This window comes from Falco peregrinus, chromosome 1 (assembly GCF_023634155.1).
Source record: "Falco peregrinus isolate bFalPer1 chromosome 1, bFalPer1.pri, whole genome shotgun sequence".
NCBI classification, from domain to species: Eukaryota; Metazoa; Chordata; class Aves; order Falconiformes; family Falconidae; genus Falco; species Falco peregrinus.
The window spans coordinates 240397-262411 of NC_073721.1; the positions used below are offsets into that span (position 1 = coordinate 240397).

Here is a 22015-nt window from a genome sequence, read left to right on the forward strand (position 1 = left end):
GCCGGCTTGTAAACCACAGAAGTTTGTCTCCTACATTATGCTGGGTATGTATACACTTAGTAAGACATTGCATTTTCTATATTAACTACACTAACAGGCATGCACTAAGCAGGAGAGTTAACTGTCACATTCCACTTGAAACTATTCTGTGGATAAATTATTACACTATTTCACATATTTCACAAGAAATACTGTCTTGATTTGGCAATTGAAAAATATTTTTTTTCTTCAAATGCATGAAGTTTTTTGCCTTCCTCACATTTACAGACATCTAATTTGCCATTCTGATTACCTTTCCTATTGAAGCAGCCATTTTCTAAATGTCCATGTTTGGAAAAAAAAAATAATGTAAAATTGTTCCCCATTCTTCCTTTGAGAAGGTCCTTTTGAACTGTCCTTTCCATATCTTCTTATAACTACTACTTCTTAGTCTTTTAACCCCTCTTCTAGTGACAGATTTCGTTAGTCATTTTGTTCCTTCCAAACTTGAATTCATATAGTTTTTCTATAACATCAACAATTAAAGAGTCCTTATGTTCTGCATAAGTGGTTATATGACACGTTTATAGTTGCAATTCAGTTTATCTGAACTTAAATGAACATAAACCTATTCAGAACTATTTTAATCATTATAAATAATCCAATCTTTCATCTTTACAGAACACAAAACAAGCGGCAGCGGGGATGGGGAATGACCCCAGAAAATCTGAATATATAGTGTGGAGTAAAATGAAGCAACAGTACAGAAGAAAGGATTACTGTCATTATTCATTTGGCAAATTGGATGTCAAATAGGCAAAAATTAATGCCAGCAAGAAAAAAAAAGAGGTATTTGTCATTTGGCATGAGAGAAGATAGAAAGTGCACATTAGATTGTGTCAAAGTGATGTTAAGCCCTGTGATTTTACATATGAAGTATACAGCTGGAAAAAAAGTTGCAATATCACAAGACAAGTGTTTGCTAATCACATACAGAAAGATCTGCTAGGAATAAAACTGCATTAATATTTATTTCTTTCAATACACACTTGCTATGTAACACTGAGTGTTTCTTCCCAAATGCTTTATGGAACTGAGAAATAAGATTAAAAGATACAGGACCCTTATATCGCTGCATCTTTACTTTTTTTATTTCCCACGCTCAACTACCTTTCTCTGGAGTTTTGCAGAAGGGTTTGGATCTTTCATTTATATCAATACCTGCCACTAGATCAACAAACATCTGCTTACAAAAAGAAGAGGTTTTATTTTTAGCAAGGATAGAAGAATGTCTCTGGCTATCATCTTCCTGTTATAAGGGCTTAAATCTTGGTTCCCTGCCTCGCTCTTGTGATTACATTCTGCCCACATTTTCCACATGATTTGTGTGAGTAAGTGTATCCTTGGCTCGTAGTTTTAGTTTATTTCTATATTTAACCCCATAAATGATACTATAATGTGATTTCCAACTAGGCTGAGGCAAAACTAAAAACTAAAGCATCAAAACCTCAATCCTAAAAATTAAAAAAGTCCTGAAGCCAAAACCTAAAGCCATTGAACTACTAGCAGACTTCTCGCCTATAATGCATGTTTATAACCTTGGGTGCATGTTTGAGAAAGCCAATGTGGACAAGAACACATTCTATGGCCTTTTTCCTCATAAGAGAGCTATGCATGGAAACCTCCTGCGTAAGTCCAGCAAACAATCTGGAGGTTTTTCTTTAGTGGGAGCATACTTGGGTGTTATTCTAACAAAATTAGAAACACTGTACAGTTTCTGACATTAAATTTTCACTGTGTTTCATGCTGTACAAACAGAACAGAAAGGTTCTCGGATGTGCTCTTCAGCAGACACACACCGGAAGAGTTAACCCCCACCCCCATCAGGCAGAGCGGTGCACTGCCCAGCGCTGGAGGCTGCGTGGTCGGGGAGCCCACCTGCCTCCTGGGAGAGAAAGTTCTCCTGCGCAGAGCCCTTCTTGTTCGAACCGTGCTTGGTGACCTGCTCCATGCACTCCAAAGTAGGGAAAATAACAGAATGGTGAAATCAAATTATTAGAGAGGAGACAGAGAAAGAAAAACAGTAAAGCAGAAGAGAGAGATGGCAATGTAGGAAGCAATGAGAGACAGAAGGTAAACCTGTCAAGACTGAGAAAGTCAGCCAAATCAGGAGTGTCCACGCAGGGAGCTTTTTACTTCTCTCGTTTCTCACTTATTCACATTCTACTTAAATGGTATGAGTACATGAATGCAGCATCTCCATTTGGTACTTTTACATCAGCCTCACACTTTTCTAGATACAGACAAGAGCAAGAAAATGTAAGCAGCTACATCCTCAGCAGAACCAGGCACACAGCAATCACTGCCATGCTCATAACACATCATTTAAAATAATAACAGCACTGTATTTAAAATTGCTGTCACCCTAGAGTAAGCACAAGGAAACGGTATTAGTGACATGAAAGGATGACCTTGTTTCCAAGATACCTGCCTACAACAACATACCTCATTTTTTAAAATTATTTTCATTCGGTTTAGTGGTACACTTGTTCCAGAAGTTGATAGTAATTGTTAGAGGAAGAAAAATGGGGACAGTTTCAAGCACCACGGGTTTGTATTTTTCTTTAAAATTAAGTGAAATAGTATCACAGTGCCCTCAGGTGGTATAAATTCAATTCTGTTCCTATTGTCTTTTCTAGAAAGAGAGCTCTCTAAGTACTTATTTTTAGCATGCTGGATGAATATGGAAGAAAGTTATACAGGATGACAAATCATGGCATAAGCGGTTTTGTTTCCAAGGAAGGCTCTTTTCTTGAGTGTTTTGACAACTCCTGATTTTTACAAAGCATTCTTGGTTTGTTTTTAAATATATATGGAAGAAGTACAACAAATCTCCCAAAGAAGATTCAAGTAACATCATCACTGATTATAGGAATAAAGATGGATAGAAGGAAAGACATCTAGAAAAGAAGATAAAACCAGAAGAGAAAAGAGGTAATGAATTCTGTAAGAGCTTTTCAGAACAAAACCCAAGACGTGTTTAAGAAAAGCCAAAAAACAAAAAACCAAACAGATACAATGAATGTATTTAAGAAATGATACCTGTAATATGGTTTAGTGGTGAGGGAAAATGCATAAATAAAACAGTATGTGATAAATTTGTCATATAACCTGAGACTTTCTTAATTCATACTGTAATTTTTAATGAGCCTTCCAAAGGCTGTCATTGCCACAAATATATTCCTGGTGTTCAATCTTTGGTGATGAATTGCATTTCCACTCTTACAGAAGAAATTTAGTCTGAAGAAATCAGTTTCCTGGGGATGCAGGACATCTGTAATGTGCATCAGTCCAGCATTATTTTTTTGTTTTGTTACTAAGAGTAGCCATGTTAAATTGATTTTATTTAGCTGCTCTACTTTTCCACATTCAGGGTAATTCTAGTATTGTGTATCACATAACTAAATGGTTGCTGTATGCCCAGCATTTATCATTGGTTTAGGTCTCCTTTAAATAAACATAAGGAATTTCAGCGTATCACCAGGAGAATCTTCTAATCAACCACAATTAAAAGGTTTGTAAAAGATTCTGTAAGATTATAATCTGTTATTCTGTTGAGATACTCTTAAAGGGGTGGTTTGTCAGCTTACAAAATAAATTGCATCGTGGAACATGTGCACTGAAGAAGATGGGAATCCTGTCTATCGCTGAATATGGTCTCAGCAGGGAATACCACTGCAAGCATAGCTTTGTCCTATTGTCCATCCAGTTCTGTCCTATTGTCTTTTCTAGAAAGACAGCTCTGTAAATAAGACTAATTTTCAGCAAGCCAAATCAATATGGAAGAAACATACCAGATAAAGCAAGCACCGTGGTTATAGCAGCCATGAAACCAACTAATCTACTCTTCTTCCAGCTCCTATTGCAAGGACTGTGCTGTCCTTCAACTTACAACCACACTCTGGTTCTCTTCATACTTCCTCCTGAACTGGCCTCTAATGTCTTGCCACCAGCATATGTGAAAGCATTCCCCAAACAGCTCAGAAAAGTACTTTCCACACTGTTCCAAAACGCAAACAGACAAAAAAAGAAGGATTTTCAATCCCACGAACCTTTCATTTCCTATGCAAGTGATGCTTCCTATTCTTTTCATGGTGATTTGGGAAACTCTCCTACTGCTCCAAAGTTATATTATGCGAAATGTTCTGCTGATCCCTCTATGTTCTAATGATTGCCTCCAGGATTTCTGAGGGTGGCCAGAAGAATTGCTGTTACATTTTTAGCAGCTATCTTTATAAAACGTACCCTTCAAGGAAAAGCAATGTAAGCTTCTTGCCTGAAGTCATCCCCCATTCCCCTGGCCCTGCTTTCAGTAATCACTAATTACTTATTTTTTTAACCTCACTTACACATTCAGGAGGAGTTTTACTAACAAAACACTTCTCCATGGCTCAGGGAGAATCAATAGTGCTTACAAGCACACTCTTTATTTATTGGCAATTTACTCCTGAATTCCCCCATCTAGGCTATCAATAGGAAGGCAATCTCTTTATAGCACTAATGACTTGCGGTAAAGTATATACATCTGTTTAATACAAATAAGGGCAAACGATTTCCCAGTCTCAGTTAGATAAAATAGAGCTCACAAGGGCTTATCTCACTTAGAAAGAATAACTTTTAGCCTTCTCTCATTAAAAGGATAAACTGTTAAGAGTAGACACAAGTAAGAAAAAAGCAACATTGGTAGAATGAGGGAAGGGGGAGAGGGTTGGTAGTCACTCAAGTCTGACCTGACCCAAGGCAATGCTCTTAATACTAACAAAAATCTAAGCCATTTGCAGAAGAAAAGCAACAGGTAAAACAGGGTTTCCAGATGGGAGATGGGAGGTGGGAGGTGGGAGGTGGGAGGTGGGAGGTGGGGGGTGGGTGGGGCGTAGAATAAAAATCAAAGGCCTGGGAACTTCAGCAACACCAGTGATCTGCTAGAAGCTGCACTGGCACTTCAGCCAACTACAAACTGACTCCCAGCTCCCCTGGGGGAGGAAAAGCCCTTCAGTTTGAAAAGGACAGTAAGCCAAGAAAATTCTGCCCACCTTGTCGTTAAGAATGTCTCTCATGAAATGTAACAGATAGAACAAACCTAATGATAATAACTGCTTATCTTAAATTTCTCAGAAGTTTCACCCACAAAAATACCATTTCATTTCTTGTCCTAAATATATATATACACATAGAATTACCTCCATGCTATTTTCCACCAAGGACCGTATTTACAGTAATGGCTGGTGATTTTAACATGTCAAATACTTTCCTTAAACCTAATTCATGTTTTCCAGAGCTTCAAAAACTTGTTGCTTAAAATCCAAAGCAGACCAATGAATTCATACAGAGGTGTTAAAAACTTTCTGATGGTACCTTCAAAACAGCACTCTAGTTGTCAGCAGAAATGTTATTTTGAAAGGATTTATGTATATAGCTCCCTCCACCTCATAATTCTCCAAAATGAGAATAAAGCCTTAAAAAGAAAGTAAACCCAACAAAGGCACAAGGTTTTAATAGACACTGAGCTTTTTGCTTTTGTTCTTTCTAGAAAGTACTAAAAGGCAGTCTTATCTATGTGCTTTATAGCTGAAGATAACTGGCTTCCCAGGAGGGCATGGGTTTGGAACAGAAAAAGTAGATCCAACTTTTAGGAAGTGCCAAAATGTGCCTAGAGGACCTTGAAAAAAAACCATTTGTTTTGACAGCTTTATATTGAGATTCTTTGTTAAGCTATGAAAACTTAGGAAGCCAACTAACTTCTTTGCACAGCCACAAACGTTTGTTTGTAACAGGCAAATCATAAAAAGCCTCTGAAACTTGTCAGAAAAAGGGAAGCAGCATGACAAGAAACTATTGCTTGTGATTTCAGGAATTAATCTCTCTTATTTGGGAAGGGCAAGCCAAAGAAGGGACCTTCTCCATGGCATTATGCTCCCTCTCCCAGCTTTTAGGCATGGCCAACTCCGAGACTATCGTCATCCTGAAGTCTGCTTTGCACCAGTAACCTAGCCATAGCATTTCACAGAGAGCCCTGAAAGAAACCTAGGATTTCTGCCAGAGGCAATGTGATGACTGGGTTAACTATGCTGTAGTCACAGTAGTACTAGTTACCTAGCTTAACTTACTTTGCTAAGGTGACATCCCAGAGAAAACAGCACAGCATTCAGTCCAACTTAGCTGGCTGCGTACCTCAGCTGGGATCTCATCCTGTTCCTGCTCTCAGCTCCGTGCTGCTGAGGGTAGGCTCCTACCAGCCCCACCTGGCTGCTGCCTCTGCTCCAGCTGCAGCAAATGCACACCCTTCGGAAGGGGGATGATACTCCAAAAAGGCAGAAGATATGTGCATTTCTTGGCTTTCTGAATGCATCAGAAAACTCAGTTGCCTGAAATGGCGAACTAACTAAACACGCTGCCTACTTCAAACGCACTGCAGACAGAACAACCCACGGGAAAGCTTTTCATCCTCTTACAGATCTGTACCATGAAAGACGCCACTCCGCTCTCAGCCACAGCGCCCTGTCTTAGGAGCTAAACAGACCCCATTTAGCCTTGCTGCTGAGCTTCTGCTCCACACGCTGACAGGTAAGACCCACCGCAACAGCCAGCTTTGTGGCACACCGTGGCCCTTCGCCGCTTCTGCCTGGCACGAGCCCCTGCCAAGGGATGGGACGCTGGGCTCAGAGCTGAGCAGATGCGCTGGGAGCCAAAGGTGGCTGCACCATGAGCAACATTCCTGCTGAGCAGGCACAGTCCTGCAGCTCCGAACCAGAGGTTCGCTGGGGTCCCAGCTGGGGGGCCAGCGTGGCCGTGGGTGCACCTGGGGCTCGTCAGGGGAATGGCTGAACAGCAGGCTGAACAGACAGTCTGACTGTCATGCAGAGGTATCATCTCATTCTGTAACGGTTTGGAAGGGTGGTAACAAAACACAAAGCCTTTACTACAGAGTGTTTTTTCACTTTTACAGCACAGGGCAGAGACTGAGTTCTGTGGAGGGGGGACTGCACCCCTCAGCTGTAAGACAATTTGCAAATTATTTCTTAATACTCTATAATTGATTCTCAAATATCACTGGCAGAGGACACAAGAGTACAAACTTTCCAACTAGGAATTCTGGGCTTAAACACCACTGGGATCACTAGCTTTTGGCACTGATACTCTAACGATTTATTGTTAAGCAGAAGAATAAAACAAGAATTAGGAAGACTCCTTCCAGCCTCACATAAATAAATGTAGTGCTAGAACAAATTGAAGTCTACATATAAATGAGTGTTCAGTTGGCTTTATTTATAAATAAAGCATTGTTTTAGAAAGCTATAAAAATACAGACTACCAGACAGTTGTTAAAAGAGATCCTTAGTACTGCTTTCTTCATAATGACAGATTGCAAGCAAAAAACCATGCAGCCTAAGCACAAACTCTTGGAGGAGGACACATTGTTGCCAGTTGTTTATTTTTATCCCTTCCGTATCTTTTGAGAATTAATTTTCAATTAATTGAATCAATTATTGAATCAACAGTCGTGGAGAGTTACTTTATTTATTAGGCATTTTCGTGTGTAGAAACAGAACGACTCAGCTGGCAATCATAAAAAAAAAAAAAGTATTTCCTCTGCAAATGTGCTCCCCTTTAATGGCAAAGTATAGTAACCATAAATTTTACTGTCAGCTGACATTTCTCTATGCATTTCTTCTCACTGTGGCATGCAAGGACTCCCTGGCCAGCAGCATCTCTGCACTGTGCATTCTGGTCTTCATCACAGTTATTCTGCCAGTGGATTCAGTTTTCAGCAAATGTCCTTGTGAGCATAAAGATGCCAGATTGTGTCAGAGAGGTGGAGGAAGCTGGGAAGCTTTCAAACTCCTCCCTGCCCTGGGATGCCTTCAGTACTCCCTACTGTGTGCCCTTCTCCCTTGTTCAGACTGTATGATAGAGCTAACACAGGCAATACGCAACCTGGGCAGGAGGCGGGGACTGGGGGGCAGTCTGCCTTATGCCTACATGCAGACCTATCATGAGATTTGTCCTGAAATGTTCAAAGAAAAAGTCAAAATTACTGGGTACCTACGGCTTAACAGTGAATGCACGGGAAGCCCTCAGATACCGGAAGGACAGAGCATTTCTACCTGCGGCTGTGCCCTGGCAGGGGCTGCTTGCCGCTCCCCAGCCACCCTGGCCTCGGCGGTGCTGTCCACAGCAGGAACGATGGACAGGACAGCGACGTGAGAGGGTAGAGTAACAAGGGGTAACAGAGAAGGAGGGTTTGAGAGAGAAAGGGATTTCCCAGGTTGTTGAATCTGATCCCTTGTTACATGGCTGATTTTCTGCACCTGTCTTGAACTTCACTGCACTCTGCAATCTCAAGTGGACAAGGGACAAGCCCCTAAATGCTCAACTCTGCCGAGATGGCACCATGGTAGGATTTTCATTCACTGCAATTTCAAGCTCACAGGAAAAAAAAATTACTAAATCTGCATATCTCTCTCATCAATGTGAGAGTCTAAATTCTGCCACAGTTGTATGAAATGTTTTGTGCTTTCCCCTAAGTACAATACTATAATAATACCATACCCTAAAGCAATAACTTTTTTTTTTTTTGCATTTTTGCATTTCTTCACATTTCTGTTACACTGCTCGCAAGGTCATCCAGTTTCTCCTGTGTGCTACTCTACACTGATGAAGAGTCTCAGCTCTGCAACATTAGCATGTTCCTACTTTTTGTGCCAAGGATTATAATGAAAAATATTAAATATGGCCTTTCCCAGAACATACATCATCCTGTGAAGGTGTTTTGACAGAGATCATCTAGTCTAAAACGACTTTGTTTTCTAGTGCCTGCATTATTAGCCAGAAATACCCCTCATTTTCAAACACAAGGGTCTCTTTTAGGTATGCTGTGAAGAAGCAGCATCCATACTGTCAGGAACACAGGCAGACAGCGTGATCGCAGGGCCTCAGCACAGATTTCCCTGCTCACTTGTCACTGACGCGCTAAGTAACTCCACGCAACAGTATAATTTTCCCTCCCTTACCCAGCTTCGGTCCCACCTCCACCAGCAGCAGAGTAATACAGCAAAGGAAGCCCGTGTGGAGAGCTGCCCCAAGCTCCCCTTCGCCGATCATTGCTTTAACACGGACATTTACAGCTCCACTTTGCAGTAACGTACAACACAGTGGGGGATGCTTTCACGTACAGCGCATCTGACTTCTCTGTGCTCCAGAAAGTGAGAGAGAAAGCACGTGCATTTACACCCAGTAAATGTAAAACACAGATTATTCTTATTTGTGGTTTATTTCCTTTTAGTACCTAGCCTCTCAGACGTTTTCAGCTGCGCAAAAGCTACAAGAAAAGGCACTTTGGCTGTGTACAAGACAAAAAGAAGTACCAGCAAGTTGAACGGCGCTTTCCTGAAGTTCTTTGTGCTGCAGTGTTTAATACCGGGCAGCCCACTGCAACACCCCGTCCTGCCGTGCCTGAGCGCCTTAGCCTCAGCCGGGCTTGTCACCGGTCTCAGCTTTGCTTTCATGGCCGTTGTCAGAAACGTTACTCGCGTCAGGGGCAAACCAAAACACTCATTAATTTTAAGCGGTGGAAATTAACCCCCTGCCCAGACCGGAACCGTGTCCAAACACGTTCGCAGCGCGCGGCGTGCGGTGCCCCCAGCAGCCCGCCGCCCTGAGCCCGGGCCCGCTCCCCGCCCGCACCCCGTCGCACCGATGGCCCTGCTCCCCGTCTCAGCGCCCGGCGCTCGCCAAAGCGCGCCCGCTCCCGGAGAGAAGCGGCTGCCGGGCCAGGAGAGGCGGCGCGCGCCTCCGCCTTCCCCGCTCCCTGCCTGAGCGCACCGGCGGCGGCGGGCCGGCCGCGGGTAGGAGCGGGGGAGGCACCGCTCACCGGCCCGCCGCCCGCTGCCGCCAGGGGGCACCGCCAGCCCGCCACGGGCCTGGCCCCCGCTCCGGCGGGCCCACGGGAGGGACACCCGCCCCACAGCGCCCCGGGCCCTCCGTGGGGGCCCGCGCCCCGGGAGCGGTCCGTCAATCGTGACGGAGGCGCGGCGGGGCGGCCCGCTGCTGGGCTGGCTCGGGCCATAATCCGGAGCTGCCCGCTTTCCTCCTCCGCCGACGAAATTCACCTCTGGGAAGCGGCGTCTTGCAAAGCGGAGGCAGCGCGTCCCCACGCCGGAGCGGGCCCCCGCGCTCCCGGAGCGAGGGCCCCATCAGTAGCGGCAGGTGCTACGGAGCCCTGTGCCGAACCGGCCTCGGCCGCGGGCAGCGCGCTCGGCGGGGATGAGCTCCGCAACCGCCGCGCAGTGGCTTCCTCGGAACGACCCGCTTCCCAGGCGGTGAAGTCCCGGCTTGTTTTACCGAGATCACCCAGGGCGAAAGCAGCGGCCGCCGGGCGCCGGCGGACAGCCAGCAGGCCGGGGCTGGGGCCGGGGCCGGCGGAGCGCACGGTGCAGCCGTCCCGGGGCGTGCCCTGCCGCAGCGCCGTCCCCGAGCATCACGGCATCTGCAGCCGAAACGGGGTTTTGCTTAACATTGAGGGAGCGCTTGGACCTGGAGCAGGCTGGCAGCCGCCCGGGGCTGCATTCCAGGGGTCCCTGGCGGCGGGGGGTCAGACCGGCCGAGGGGAGGGGACCCAGCGGTATCGGGGAGAGGGAGCGGGAGGGCCCGCACGACCCGGCCGGGGGCGGGGAGTCGGGGCCAGCGGCGGGGCCGCCCGGGAGATGCCTGCTCGTGGTTCCCACGGCGGGCGGCGGGACGGGAAGCCTCCTCCGGTGCCCCACTCCCCCCCCCCCCCCCCCCGCCGTCGGAGGGCCGCAAGAAAAGACACACAAGTAGTTTTATGGCGCCGAGAAGTCTGCAGAAATAAACCCCACATATTTCTACCTGGAAAAATGAGAGCGTTAGGTTACAGGAAAGTCAATGAACAGCACAAATGCACCATTACTGTGCAACAAGCGTCACTGATGACAGATACAAAGTACCGGCCGGCCGCAGCGCACTGTTTTAGCGCAAGTTTTAAGCCAGAGGACGGGGCCGGGAGCTGGGCTTCCAACTGCCCCTCGGGGCTCGCACGGCCGGTCCGCCGGCACCGGGAACGCGCCACTGGACCCTGCTGCTGGCCGGCGGGCCGACCGGGGCTCGGGGCAGCGGCCCCCGGAGAGCCACGCAGCCGCCGCGGGTACCGGGGGCGGCCGGCCGGGGGTAGCCTGCGGTTCCCCGGCGCCGAGGGGCCTCCCGCGGGAGCGGGGCGGAGGCGGGCCGCGGGCCCGGACACCCTCCAGTGTCCCCGGGGCAGCGTGCTGGCGACGGGGCACTGCGCTCCGGCCCACGCCTACCGCCGGCACCAGCCCGGCTGCGAACGGGCCCGTCTCTTACCCTATTCCAGAGGTCCCGTGTACCGGCGGGGCCTGCTCCTCGAGGGACGACTGCTGGCTGCCGGTGCGTAGTGCCTGGGTCAGCGCTCGGCCCCCGCCCCGCGGGGCTGCCCTCTCGTTAGCCGAGCCGAAACGGTCGGTGCTGCGGAGCTGGCGTTCGGAGGCGGCGAACCCCCGGGCGGTGCGGCGGCCTCGGCTCGGGCTCCGGCGCCCCGGGCACCTCCACCGGGGGCGGTGGGGGGAGGCGGGACGGGGGAAGACCGCGGAGCGGCTCGGCGGAATCCCGGCGGTGTGCGACCGGGAGAGGCGCCGGCAGGCAGGGACCAAGACAACCCCGGGCGGGGCGGGGCGCCGGTCCCTGCCCGCCCAGGCGGGTCCGCGGCTTTCGGGGGGCCGGTCGCGCCCCGCCGCCGGGTCGGGGCCGCCTTCAACACCCTCTCGCGGCTCCGTGAGCCTGAGCCGTGCCGGGGCGGAGGGAGCGGGTGGCACTCGCCAGCTCCTTCACGAGACATTGCAGAAATGAGGCTGGACAGGACGCTGATGTGGCTTAGTCAAGAGAGCTTGATAAACCCGTTACTGCTGTCTTTGTCGCCGCTGTTTACTATAGATAGAGGAAAAAGCAATGCAGTCGTTTATTAAACCTTCTTTAGGGCAGCGTCGTTTTTAATCTCACGTTTATGCGTTCAGCTCTTTGCGAGGATGCACGTAAGACACATAGACCGTTACCTCACGTCTAACTTCAGCGACTGAAAATGAAAACGACAGATCGAGCCCGAGCATTATTTCCCACAGTGACATTGACATTAGAGCTGTTGTTTCGGGTTAAACGAAAGCCTATTCACCTGCAAACGGCTCTGACGACAGACATAACTACATCCAAACGACCAAGCGTTTTAATAATTGTTCTGATATGATGAAGTCGATTCAAGTTTACTTTGTGAACCCTTTGAAAGATTTTAGTTCCCCGCTTGATGTGGTTAAAGTTTTCCTTGGTTAACAACGCATCAAAAACTTAGAAGGAGAAGAAGGTGCTATAAATCCCGTTTCAGGAATTGTTTTCTGTAACGACCTCAAATCCGAATTCTTCTTTTCTTGACAAGTAAGCATGCTTTCGATTAAGAAGAATAGCGGCGGTAATTTTATTTTGTGCGAACGAGACGAGCTTCGTTCTGCGATGATGTAAGAACCATTTTTGTCCTTTCAAAGGCAAGGGACTACACGTCTCCGGCAGGTCTGGGCAGGGGGACCTCCCTGATACCAGCGGGTTTCAAAACCGGCAACAAAGCCGGCCGAGCAGAACAGCTGCTCCCGGCACCTGAGGTCACTTCTACAGCCGCGCCCCAAGCGCTTGGCTCTAACGTGAGGCCAGCGCCAGTAACGGGGCCGGGAGGCAGCGCTCCGCCTCTGCCGCTCAGAGCCCCGCGGCCGCGGAGCCGCCGTCCCCCCGCACCCGCGCGGCGATCGGCGGGCCCCGCCGGCCGCCCTTCCCGGCCCCGCCGCCGCGGTCCGCTCCCCCAAAGACCGTCCGTCCCTTTCGGGCTCGGAGGCGGGTCCCGCCGCCCCGCCCGGCGCGGCGGCCTCCCACAGCGGCCGCGGAGAACGGGCCGGCGGCAGCGGGGCCGGCCGGGAGCGCGGCGGGGCTGACCCCGGCGGGTGCCGCGGCGGGCGGGGCGCGGGCCCGCGCGGGGGTCCCGTCGGCCGTGGCGCGGCCACGTGCGGCTCCGCGCACTCCCACGGCGCCCGGGGACCGCCCGGCCCGGTGGTGACGTGTCGGGGTGGGGGCGCTCGCCGCCCGCCGATTGGGCCGCGGCGGCGGCGCGGGGAGGTGGCCACCCAATGGGCGAGGAGCTCGCAGGTGCCCGCGCGGTTATCTGCGCCCCGGGGCGCGGCGCGCAGGGTCCCCCGCTGCTACCGCCAGGACACGCGGCTGCGGCGAGGCGCGGAACCCAGCCCCGCGGCGCCCACCCCACCCCGGCCGCATCCCCCCCCCCCTCCCCCCCCTCCCGGCTAGATCCCGCGCGGAGAGCCGCCGCCGCAGCCTGCCGGGGACGCTCCGCCGGCGGGGGCTCTTCTCCCTCGGACTCCCTCCTCGCCGCCCGTTTGTCGCCCTGTTCCGGCTTGGCTCTCCCGCCTGGAAGTCGGCGGCGAGCGGCACCGAGCCGCGGGGGCGGGCGGAGAAGCGCCGGCGTTTCCTACTCCCGGCAAAGTTGGGGACTTGCTGTTGCTTTGATCCCGCAAGCGGAGGAAGGAGAGACTCCCCCGCCGCGGCCGGCGCCCCGGGCGCGGGGTTACAACAGGGCAGCTGCCGGCGTGGTGGGAGAAGGAGCCGCGCTCATTGATGACCACAAATGTTAGCGGTGGGGCAGATGGATGCTAATCGCCAGAGCGCGTTCGTCCTCAGCAGTACGCCGCTGGCCGCGCTGCACAACATGGCCGAGATGAAGACCTCCCTCTTCCCCTACACCCTGCAGAACCCCTCCGGCTTCAAGGCGCCGGCCCTGGGCGGACTCAACACGCAGCTCCCCTTGGGGACACCGCACGGAATAAGCGACATCCTAGGGCGGCCCGTGGGCACTGCCAGCAACCTGCTGGGCGGGCTGCCCCGCATCAACGGACTGGCGGCCTCGGCGGGGATGTACTTCAACCCCGCGGCCGTCTCCCGCTACCCGAAGCCGCTGGCGGAGCTGCCAGGGCGACCGCCCATTTTCTGGCCGGGAGTGGTGCAGGGCTCTCCCTGGAGAGACCCCCGGCTCGCCTGTCCCGGTAAGTGCGGCCGGTTCCAGCGGGGAGCTCGGCCCGGGGGCTGGCCCGGCTCCGCCGTCGGGAGGCGCGGGCCGCCATCCCTCCCCCCCGGGCCGCCGAGCCAGGCGCCGGGAGCCCGGGCGGTCCCACGCCGCGGGCGTGCGGGGTGGACGGGGCGGCCGGCCTGGCGGAGGCCGCGGGCGCGGCGCTCCGAAGGCGGCCCGATGCCGCGCCCCGGGACGGCCCTGCACCCACCCCTCCTCCGGAGCCAGCGGCGGCGGACACCCGGAGCGGGCCCGCCGCAGCCCGCCCCCCTTTAGCGCCGGGCGGAGACCCGGTTCCGAGCTGGGACCGGGGCAGACCCCGTCTCTGACGGAGCTGTTTCTCCTCCGCTTTCAGCTCAGACGGGGATGGTTTTGGACAAGGACGGCAAGAAGAAACACTCGCGACCCACTTTCTCTGGGCAGCAGATTTTTGCTTTGGAGAAAACCTTCGAACAGACGAAATACCTGGCAGGACCGGAGAGAGCCCGCCTCGCCTATTCCCTCGGGATGACCGAGAGCCAGGTGAAGGTAGGTCCCCGCGGGCGGGCCGGCGCGGGGCGCGGGCTCTCGGGGCCGGGGCAGCGCTGTCACTTTTTGCTTTTGCGGTAAATGCCGGCGGCCAAGAAAACGGACCAACCGTACAGGGATTTTTTTAAAGTCAGTTATAATTTAAACTGCATTTGGATATTGGCTAGATTTTAGGCCAAGTTCTACGTAACTAACTTTGTGCTTGGAGTTCTTTGTGCTGTAGACGATTTAAGAAAACTACACGTAAAATACATTAAAACAACCCCCCAAACCAAAAAGCCCCACGCAGGTAATTGCTTTCGTCGGGGCAGTTTTCCACGGAGCTCGTGTCCGGGCACTGGCACAACTTTTCCTTGCATAACCACGCAAATTTTTTAGGAAAGTCTTCGGGTGCACCGAAGCGTTGAGGTGCCCTGGGAGCCAAAAATACTTATTTTTCTGGCCACCCTGTTCCGTTTTAAAGAGGTGATTGTTCCGCGAAACCGCCGCTCTTACTTTTGCGCGGCTCTGGCTGGCGACGTTCCCCGGAGGAGCCGGGAGGGTCCACCCTCCCGGTGCTGCCCGCGGCCCTGCGCGCTCCGGCCTCGCTCCCCTGCCCGGAGCTGCCGTCGGGCGGGCGGGAAGAGGTGGGGGGGGGGGGGGGGGGGGGGGGGGAGAAGGGGCCGGGCGGGGGGGCGGCGGGCGCGGCGGTGGGGCTGAGCCGCGCCCGGTGCCGGTGCCCAGGTCTGGTTCCAGAACAGACGGACCAAGTGGCGGAAGCGGCATGCGGCAGAGATGGCCTCGGCGAAGAAGAAGCACGACTCGGAGACGGAGAAGCTGAAGGAGAGCTCGGACAATGAGGACGATGACGAATACAACAAGCCCCTGGACCCCAACTCAGACGATGAAAAAATCACGAGGCTATTGAAGAAGCACAAATCCACGAATCTGTCCCTCGTCAGCCCCTGCAGCACCAGCTCGGACACCTTGTGAGGGCGCCGGCACCGACGGCTGCCCCGGGCGGCTGCGGCTGGGCGAGCTGCCGTGGTAGGCACCTCGCCGGAGGTGAATTGTAACTGGATGTTTGAAGTGGTGTGTTGTACAGCCTAAGATGTATGTGAAATGTATATATTTTTTACAGAATAAGTTATGAAATTATTTTCCTTCTCATCGATGTAAATTTCAGAGGAGTTTTTCCAACTTTTTGTTTTGTGTCCCTTTAAGGTTTGCCCCTCTTTCGTTTAGCCGCCTTGCCCGTTTCCTGCTCCTAACAATCAGATTTTGTTACATTTTGTATTTTGCCAAATCCAAGCTCAGCCACTTTGTATATAGTAAATCTCAGATTTTGTGATGTATATTTCTATGTAAAAACGGCTGTTTCCTTTCACTCCCTCCTTCTACTCAGTGTTTTGGCGGTTTGATTTCTCCTGCCTCTGGATTTTATGCTTAATAATATAAAAAGAGAAAACAACCCAAAAAAGCACGAGAGAAAAACGAACACTTGGTTTTACATTGGGATCAAATAATGTCTCAACGCAGGTTGGAAAGACTTTGTATAAATCAATAAATTATTTAACAAGCTTCTCCAGCGAGTTTCTTCCTGCATTACTCGTTTCTCTGTCCTCGTCCCGTTGAGCCCCTGGGGGGGCTGCGCCTCTGCCCGCGGGCCCTGGCTGAGGGAGCGGGGCCTCACCGGACCTGTTGCAGGGTAATTTCTGGCTATAGCTTCGCTAGTCCGGGGCTCCCGAATTTTAAGGCCGCTCTCACCGAGCGGGGGACGGTCGGCTGGTGCCCACCCTCGCCTCGCCCCGGCATTTTCCCCGGCTCATTCGCCTGAGCGTCGCTGCCTTCCCTGCTCCTGGGCCGGTCCGCAGCCGGGGTGCTGGGGGCCGGCGGACGGGCGGAGGACGGTTCCCCGATGGGCCCGCCTGGAGCCGGGCTCACAGCCGCACGGGAACCCAGGAGCTGCGCCCCCCCCCCCCCAACCCCCAACCCCCCCGAAAGAAGCGATTCTCGCAGCTGAACGTGCAGCTTTGAACCCGGCCGGGGACCGCAGCGGTTTCTGGCACCGACAGCGCTTTGGTGGCCGCGGGCAGGTTATGTGATCCGCTCCGGGGAGGGGGAGGCAGGGGCTGGGACATATCCCGCTGCGGTTCCCGCACACCGGCCGCTGCAAAAAAGACCCCGAAGTCGAAGTCACTGAGCTTAGCGGTAGGGGGCTAAAGCGGCATCGCCCTCCCGCCGCCCTCCCGGGACCGCGGGCCTGGGCCCGCACGCACCGCAGCAGCTCCCGCACCCAGCTCCGCAGTTCGCCGCCGGCCCTTGACGAGACCCAGGTAATTAACGCGGCCGTCGACGAGCCTCGCAGCTGCCCAAGGTTCCACTTTTCTCCTCCCGGGCGTATTGGAGGCCTGACCAGGGTGTAAGCCAGCTTCGTTGTCAGGCCTTTTTTTTTTTTTTTTTTTTTTTAATGAATGAAACGTTCTTTTCTGTCCGTGCATTAGCTACTGCTTCGCAGACCGAGCGACTGCTGCGGCCCCACTGCGGGCCGGCCCCGCTGCGCCTGCCCGGCTGCCAGCGGAGGGCCGCCGTCCGCGGCGCAGCGGGACGGGGCAGTTGCGGTGCCCGGTGCCTCTCGCACCGCAGCCGCACCGTCCTGCACCCGCCGTCCGCGCCGGCGCCCCGGGCCTCCCCGCACCGAGGGGGCGTGCGGCCGGCCCGCCCCTGCCCGCCAGCCCGAGGCGGGGGCCCGGCCCCGGCCCCTCCCGCCGAGCGCGCAGCGGCCGAGCACGGCGACGCCAAGCCGCGTCCGCTGTCGCCCGGGGGCTGCGCCAGGCCCCTTGCCCGCGCCCCGGCGGCTCCCACTGCGGGCAGGGGCCGCGGAGGTGGGGGCCCCGCTCTGGCTCCGTTCGGCCTTTTCAGGCCCCACCGGGCCGCTCCCACCGGGGTGCCGGGGCCGCCGCGGCGGGCCGTGCGCTTCGCTCGCGTTGATTTATTTCCCTCTGACGGGAGGAGCCCCGCGGGCCTCTGCGGGCAGCGCCGTGTTCCAGGGGAGGGGGGGGTCCTGCAAGGTCTTACTCACTGAAAGCGGTGCGTTGGCGAGACCCGGCCCGGGCTCTACCGCGGTTACAGACGGAGTAAATCAAGTTTAGAAATTAACCTTCGCCTCGGCTCTGGACACCCTGAGACAGGCCGCTGGAACCGCAGCGACGAACCGGAGCCGGTGTCCTGGCTCCTGAGGGAGAACGACAGGATAAAAAAAACACCCACACTTGAAAGTGAGATTATTCACACCTGCTCCTTCCCGTAGTTCTTTAAATGAAACGTGCTCCAAGGAACTCGGGGATCTACATCCAGCGACGAGTTCCTTTTCCTAGAACGAGGCGGCTTTGCGGTGCAACACGCACGCCAGCACCCGCGGCCGCGCAGAGGGACGGGCCTCGGCGGGAGGGAGCCGGGAAGAACCGGGACGCTCCGGCGGCAGCCCGGCTCCCCGCAGCCCGGTTCTGCTCCCCTCATCCTGGCTCCCCGCTCTCTGCATTCCCGGGTCCCCGCATCCCGGCCCCAACTCCCCCGCATCCCCGGCTCTTCGCAGCTCTGCTCCCCACTCTCCGCATCCCGACTCCCTGCAGCCCCGACTCCCCGTAGCCTGGCCCCGCTCTCTGCATCCCTGCTCTCCGCATTCCGGCTCTCCGCAGCCCGGTTCTGCTCTCTGCATTCCGGCTCTCCGCAGCCCGGTTCTGCTCTCCGCATTCCCGGCTCTCCACATCCCCGCTCCCCGCGGCCCCGCTCCCTACGGCCCCAATCCCCGCGGCCCGGCCCCGCTCCCCACAGACCCGCGGCCCCGCGCCCCGCACCGTCCCCAGAGAACGCCTCGGGGCTTTGGTTAAACGCCGACGCTGCGTTTTACGAACGTCTGTGGATTAAATCTCAGACTCCTGCAACAGATTAGCTGGATGGGTCACCTGTGGATGCTCAGGGCTGTTCACGGTCGGGCAGTTTATAGCTTTGGTGAGTTTACCTATAACTGAGGCTTCAGTCTGAAAAGGCAGTCTCCTTGTTGTTGTTGTTGTTATTGTTATCCGCCCCCCCCCCCCAACCCGGAGGTAATCACGAAGGAGTTTACTGTGGCATATTTATTGAACTGCTGGGGACTGGCATCTCATGAATAGCTCATAAAGTTGTATGGCTCTCTATATGTTAACACTCGAATACTAACTCCTAAATGCCTTTTCCTCGGTTTGTATTGTTTTGATTAACACTAGAAGGGCATGCTATTCTACAGGTTTTCACGTGAAAAATAACTCTGCTAATTGGCAGGAGATTAAAAGGTAACTCATTAATAAGAAATGTGACAATTTAATAATTTCCCTTTAATCCCCAATGCCCAAATTAAAGGGACAGACACAGCCACTTTCGCCATGATTAGTTTTATTGCTTGAGAACCAGAGTACTCATTTCTAAAGGCCTTCAAAGTTATCATGAGTTGAGTTCGCTTAAATAGAATTACTGTGTGGTTATAATGCAACATGGCAAAGTAACAATACAGAGCTGCAGACACCCTTTGGGCAACAGTACTGAATATAAACCCAGACTGTACTGTTGAGAAAACACTCTGCAAGCGGACATCAAATCATTTTCAATGGTAGTGATTTATACCAAAATCAAGCATCAATCTAATGCCATCACGCAGTCCATGAACTCTGTAGTGTTCTAAATTAAATCAATAAAACATACATTTGTGTTTCATCAACAGACTCCCTAATCACCTTTTAATGTTGTATTTAGCGGTGGGAGAAAAATGTTCATAACAAGATTATATTGTAGGCTGCACTGAGCTACTAACCAGGAAAATTTACAGTTGTCTTGTTTTTTTTTTTTTTTTTTTTTTTTAACACTGTATAAATACAGTCTTGTGTCCAATACAGTTGCTACCTGAAGCAGACTATTATTTTCTTCTCCCATGTTGTTATTGTTTCAATATAGAATACTTGGCACCATAAAACAGTAACAAAAGACAGACAAAAACAGTTTACAAAATTCTGGAAAGTTACACCCAAACCTAGCTAAGAACTTCACATTCAATCCTTAATATTACATAGAAAGAAGGGATTATAGGAGTAACAAAGTGAAACTGCTAATATATGTGCTATATAGTATGCTATATATCTGTATCCAAGATGGCACTGCTATATATTTATTATATAAATGTTGGTTGTTGATGTACACTTAACTAAACCTGCTAAGACTCCAACACTAACTGCTGATATGGCACTCTCAAGCATTCATATTGGAAAGTATATTTAGCGTAAGTTTTGGTCAGGTTTATAAATTATTTATATATCTGTGTATATATACACATACATACATATATATACACACACATATATATGTATGTATAGAAAGCAGCTGCTGTGTGATTCAAAAACCATGTAACATGGCAGTATAGTAAATAACATGAGAAAAAAATATAAAAATGGAAAACAAAATACTAAAACTAAAACACAAACCATAAGCCTTGGTCAACAAAGAAAATACCATTTAAAACCATCAATATCTCTATCTATACAATCCAATGTACAAAACCCCAATGTGGTAAAGATATATAATGTTAGGCATGACACCTTTAAAAGTTTATAATAATGCTGAAATAGCTTTTCCATATTGACAAACACTTATTAAAAGTTGAAAGTTGTGAAATCTAAAATACATAACATCTCTGCTGTCTATTTAGAGTTTTGGCAACAGAATTGTGACATATATATAAAAAATAATTCCACATTTCTACTTGATGTCACATGAACATACAAGACAGTGAGGTATGTGAGGCTTTTCTCAAACAGAGTCCAGATGCTGAAGCATAGTGTACGATCAGCAGTCTAAAAATGTGGCACTCGGGACTTGATTTATCAATACAGCTGTTACGATTATGTATTTCTGTATACTGCGTGTTCCTTCCCCTCCCTGCTACAGTGTGGTTTCACGGAAAATCTTCTCATTTCGTAGGCATCTTTTTCCTGTTGCAGAATTGGCATTTTTTTAAAAAGAAAAATAAACACAGGGGGAATGATGTAGAAAATATAAACGTAAAGAAAAAAAATGATATTTACCACCACATCACTGCACGACACAACACTTGTGCACATTTGCAATAGGTTTACCTGCCCCAGCAGCTATTCGAAAGGACAGGAACACAGGCTGCAGTAAGTTAGGGAAAAATAGAAGTTAAACATTTGAAATATGAACTTTTTTTTTTTTTTTACAGTCAGTAGTAAACACAAAAAAATCCTCCATGACTGAAAACATGAAAACAAAATGATACAATAGTGTTTTTGATTAATCTAACTACAAAATGCACAAGAGACCTACATCATCTCCTTACAGATCTCTGTTCCCATTGAAATCTGAGGGAAAACTTGCCAATGATTGCTGTGGGAAGAAATTTGGGTCCCACACGCAACTCCCTTTCATCACAGAATTAGTTCCACTGAAAGTGCCATGCTAAAAAAATTCATGTTAAGTACACTGATGACAAAGGAAATAAAAATTACTGTTTCTGAACTGGCTGTCCTACAGTTGCTGACATGCTGGACTTCTCATTTTATTGGAGAAGTTAGTAAACTTCTGTTTTTTAAAATCTGACTTGGATGATTCTGGACCAAATATCTCAAGTGCATTCTTCCTTAGAAAAACAACACCCTGTCTCACAGGAACTCTGACCATGAAAGTAAATATAGTTATGTATTTGTGAATATAGATTTACATGTATACATGCAGACACACGTCTGCTACTCATTATCTGTCAACTACTTATTATCTGTCACCAAATTATCATTCAAGAGCCTTAGCACTGCCTCTAGAACTGATATATTACTGTTGTACAGTTTAGAAGGTTTTGCAAGTTTCTGGTTGAGTTTTTATATCGGCTTTCAGAGGTTAGCTTCTACTCCTTGATCATCTTTTTCCAAAGAATGCAAATACTCAGTTTTGCTGTATTTCTAACTTAGTTTTCCATCTGTTAGCTTCAGCAGAAAAGACTACTTGTAAAATTAATGTCTTTTTCTTCACTTTATCAACGAATATTTGTTTAATTCTATATTCTCACTTGTTGCTTAAATGTGGAACTGCCAATATGTTAATTTACAAATAAGCAGCTAGGCACCAGCTTAACTGAAGCTATGTATCAATTTTGATAACCCATTGAAAATACTTTTGTTTTATGACAATAGTTGTAAGTGCACAGACACTTGCTCCTCTTCATTTTGTACTGTATCATGCTTTCATTCTAGCACACATCGTCCTGTTCTTTGTTCGATTTCATACAAG

The 22015-nt window shown here is 50.7% G+C and overlaps 3 protein-coding genes across 4 annotated transcripts in view; 2 read left to right on the forward strand and 1 right to left on the reverse strand.

Annotated features, from left to right (window-relative positions):
• The first annotated feature begins 8423 nt into the window (after nt 1-8423).
• LOC129785030 (translation initiation factor IF-2-like) lies at nt 8424-11468 on the forward strand. The gene is made up of 2 exons (XM_055812393.1): nt 8424-8434; nt 9758-11468. The coding sequence occupies exons 1-2, from the start codon at nt 8424-8426 to the stop codon at nt 11466-11468; spliced, it is 1722 nt and encodes a 573-aa protein (XP_055668368.1).
• A 1996-nt stretch (nt 11469-13464) lies between these two features.
• Nucleotides 13465-16219, forward strand: NKX6-2 (NK6 homeobox 2). The gene is made up of 3 exons (XM_055816582.1): nt 13465-14159; nt 14538-14710; nt 15434-16219. Exons 1-3 carry the CDS (start codon nt 13745-13747, stop codon nt 15680-15682), a joined length of 837 nt encoding a protein of 278 aa, XP_055672557.1. The 5' UTR covers nt 13465-13744; the 3' UTR covers nt 15683-16219.
• A 4220-nt stretch (nt 16220-20439) lies between these two features.
• INPP5A (inositol polyphosphate-5-phosphatase A) overlaps nt 20440-22015 on the reverse strand; it is a 257164-nt gene continuing 255588 nt past the window's right edge. For both annotated transcript variants that reach the window (XM_055800651.1, XM_027784683.2), the window contains exons 15-16: nt 20800-20887; nt 20440-20706 (exon numbers count right to left, since the gene is read on the reverse strand). In XM_055800651.1, the coding sequence (XP_055656626.1) occupies nt 20807-20887 (81 nt within the window). In that variant the 3' untranslated portion in view covers nt 20440-20706; nt 20800-20806. The remainder of the gene's footprint in view (nt 20707-20799; nt 20888-22015) is intronic.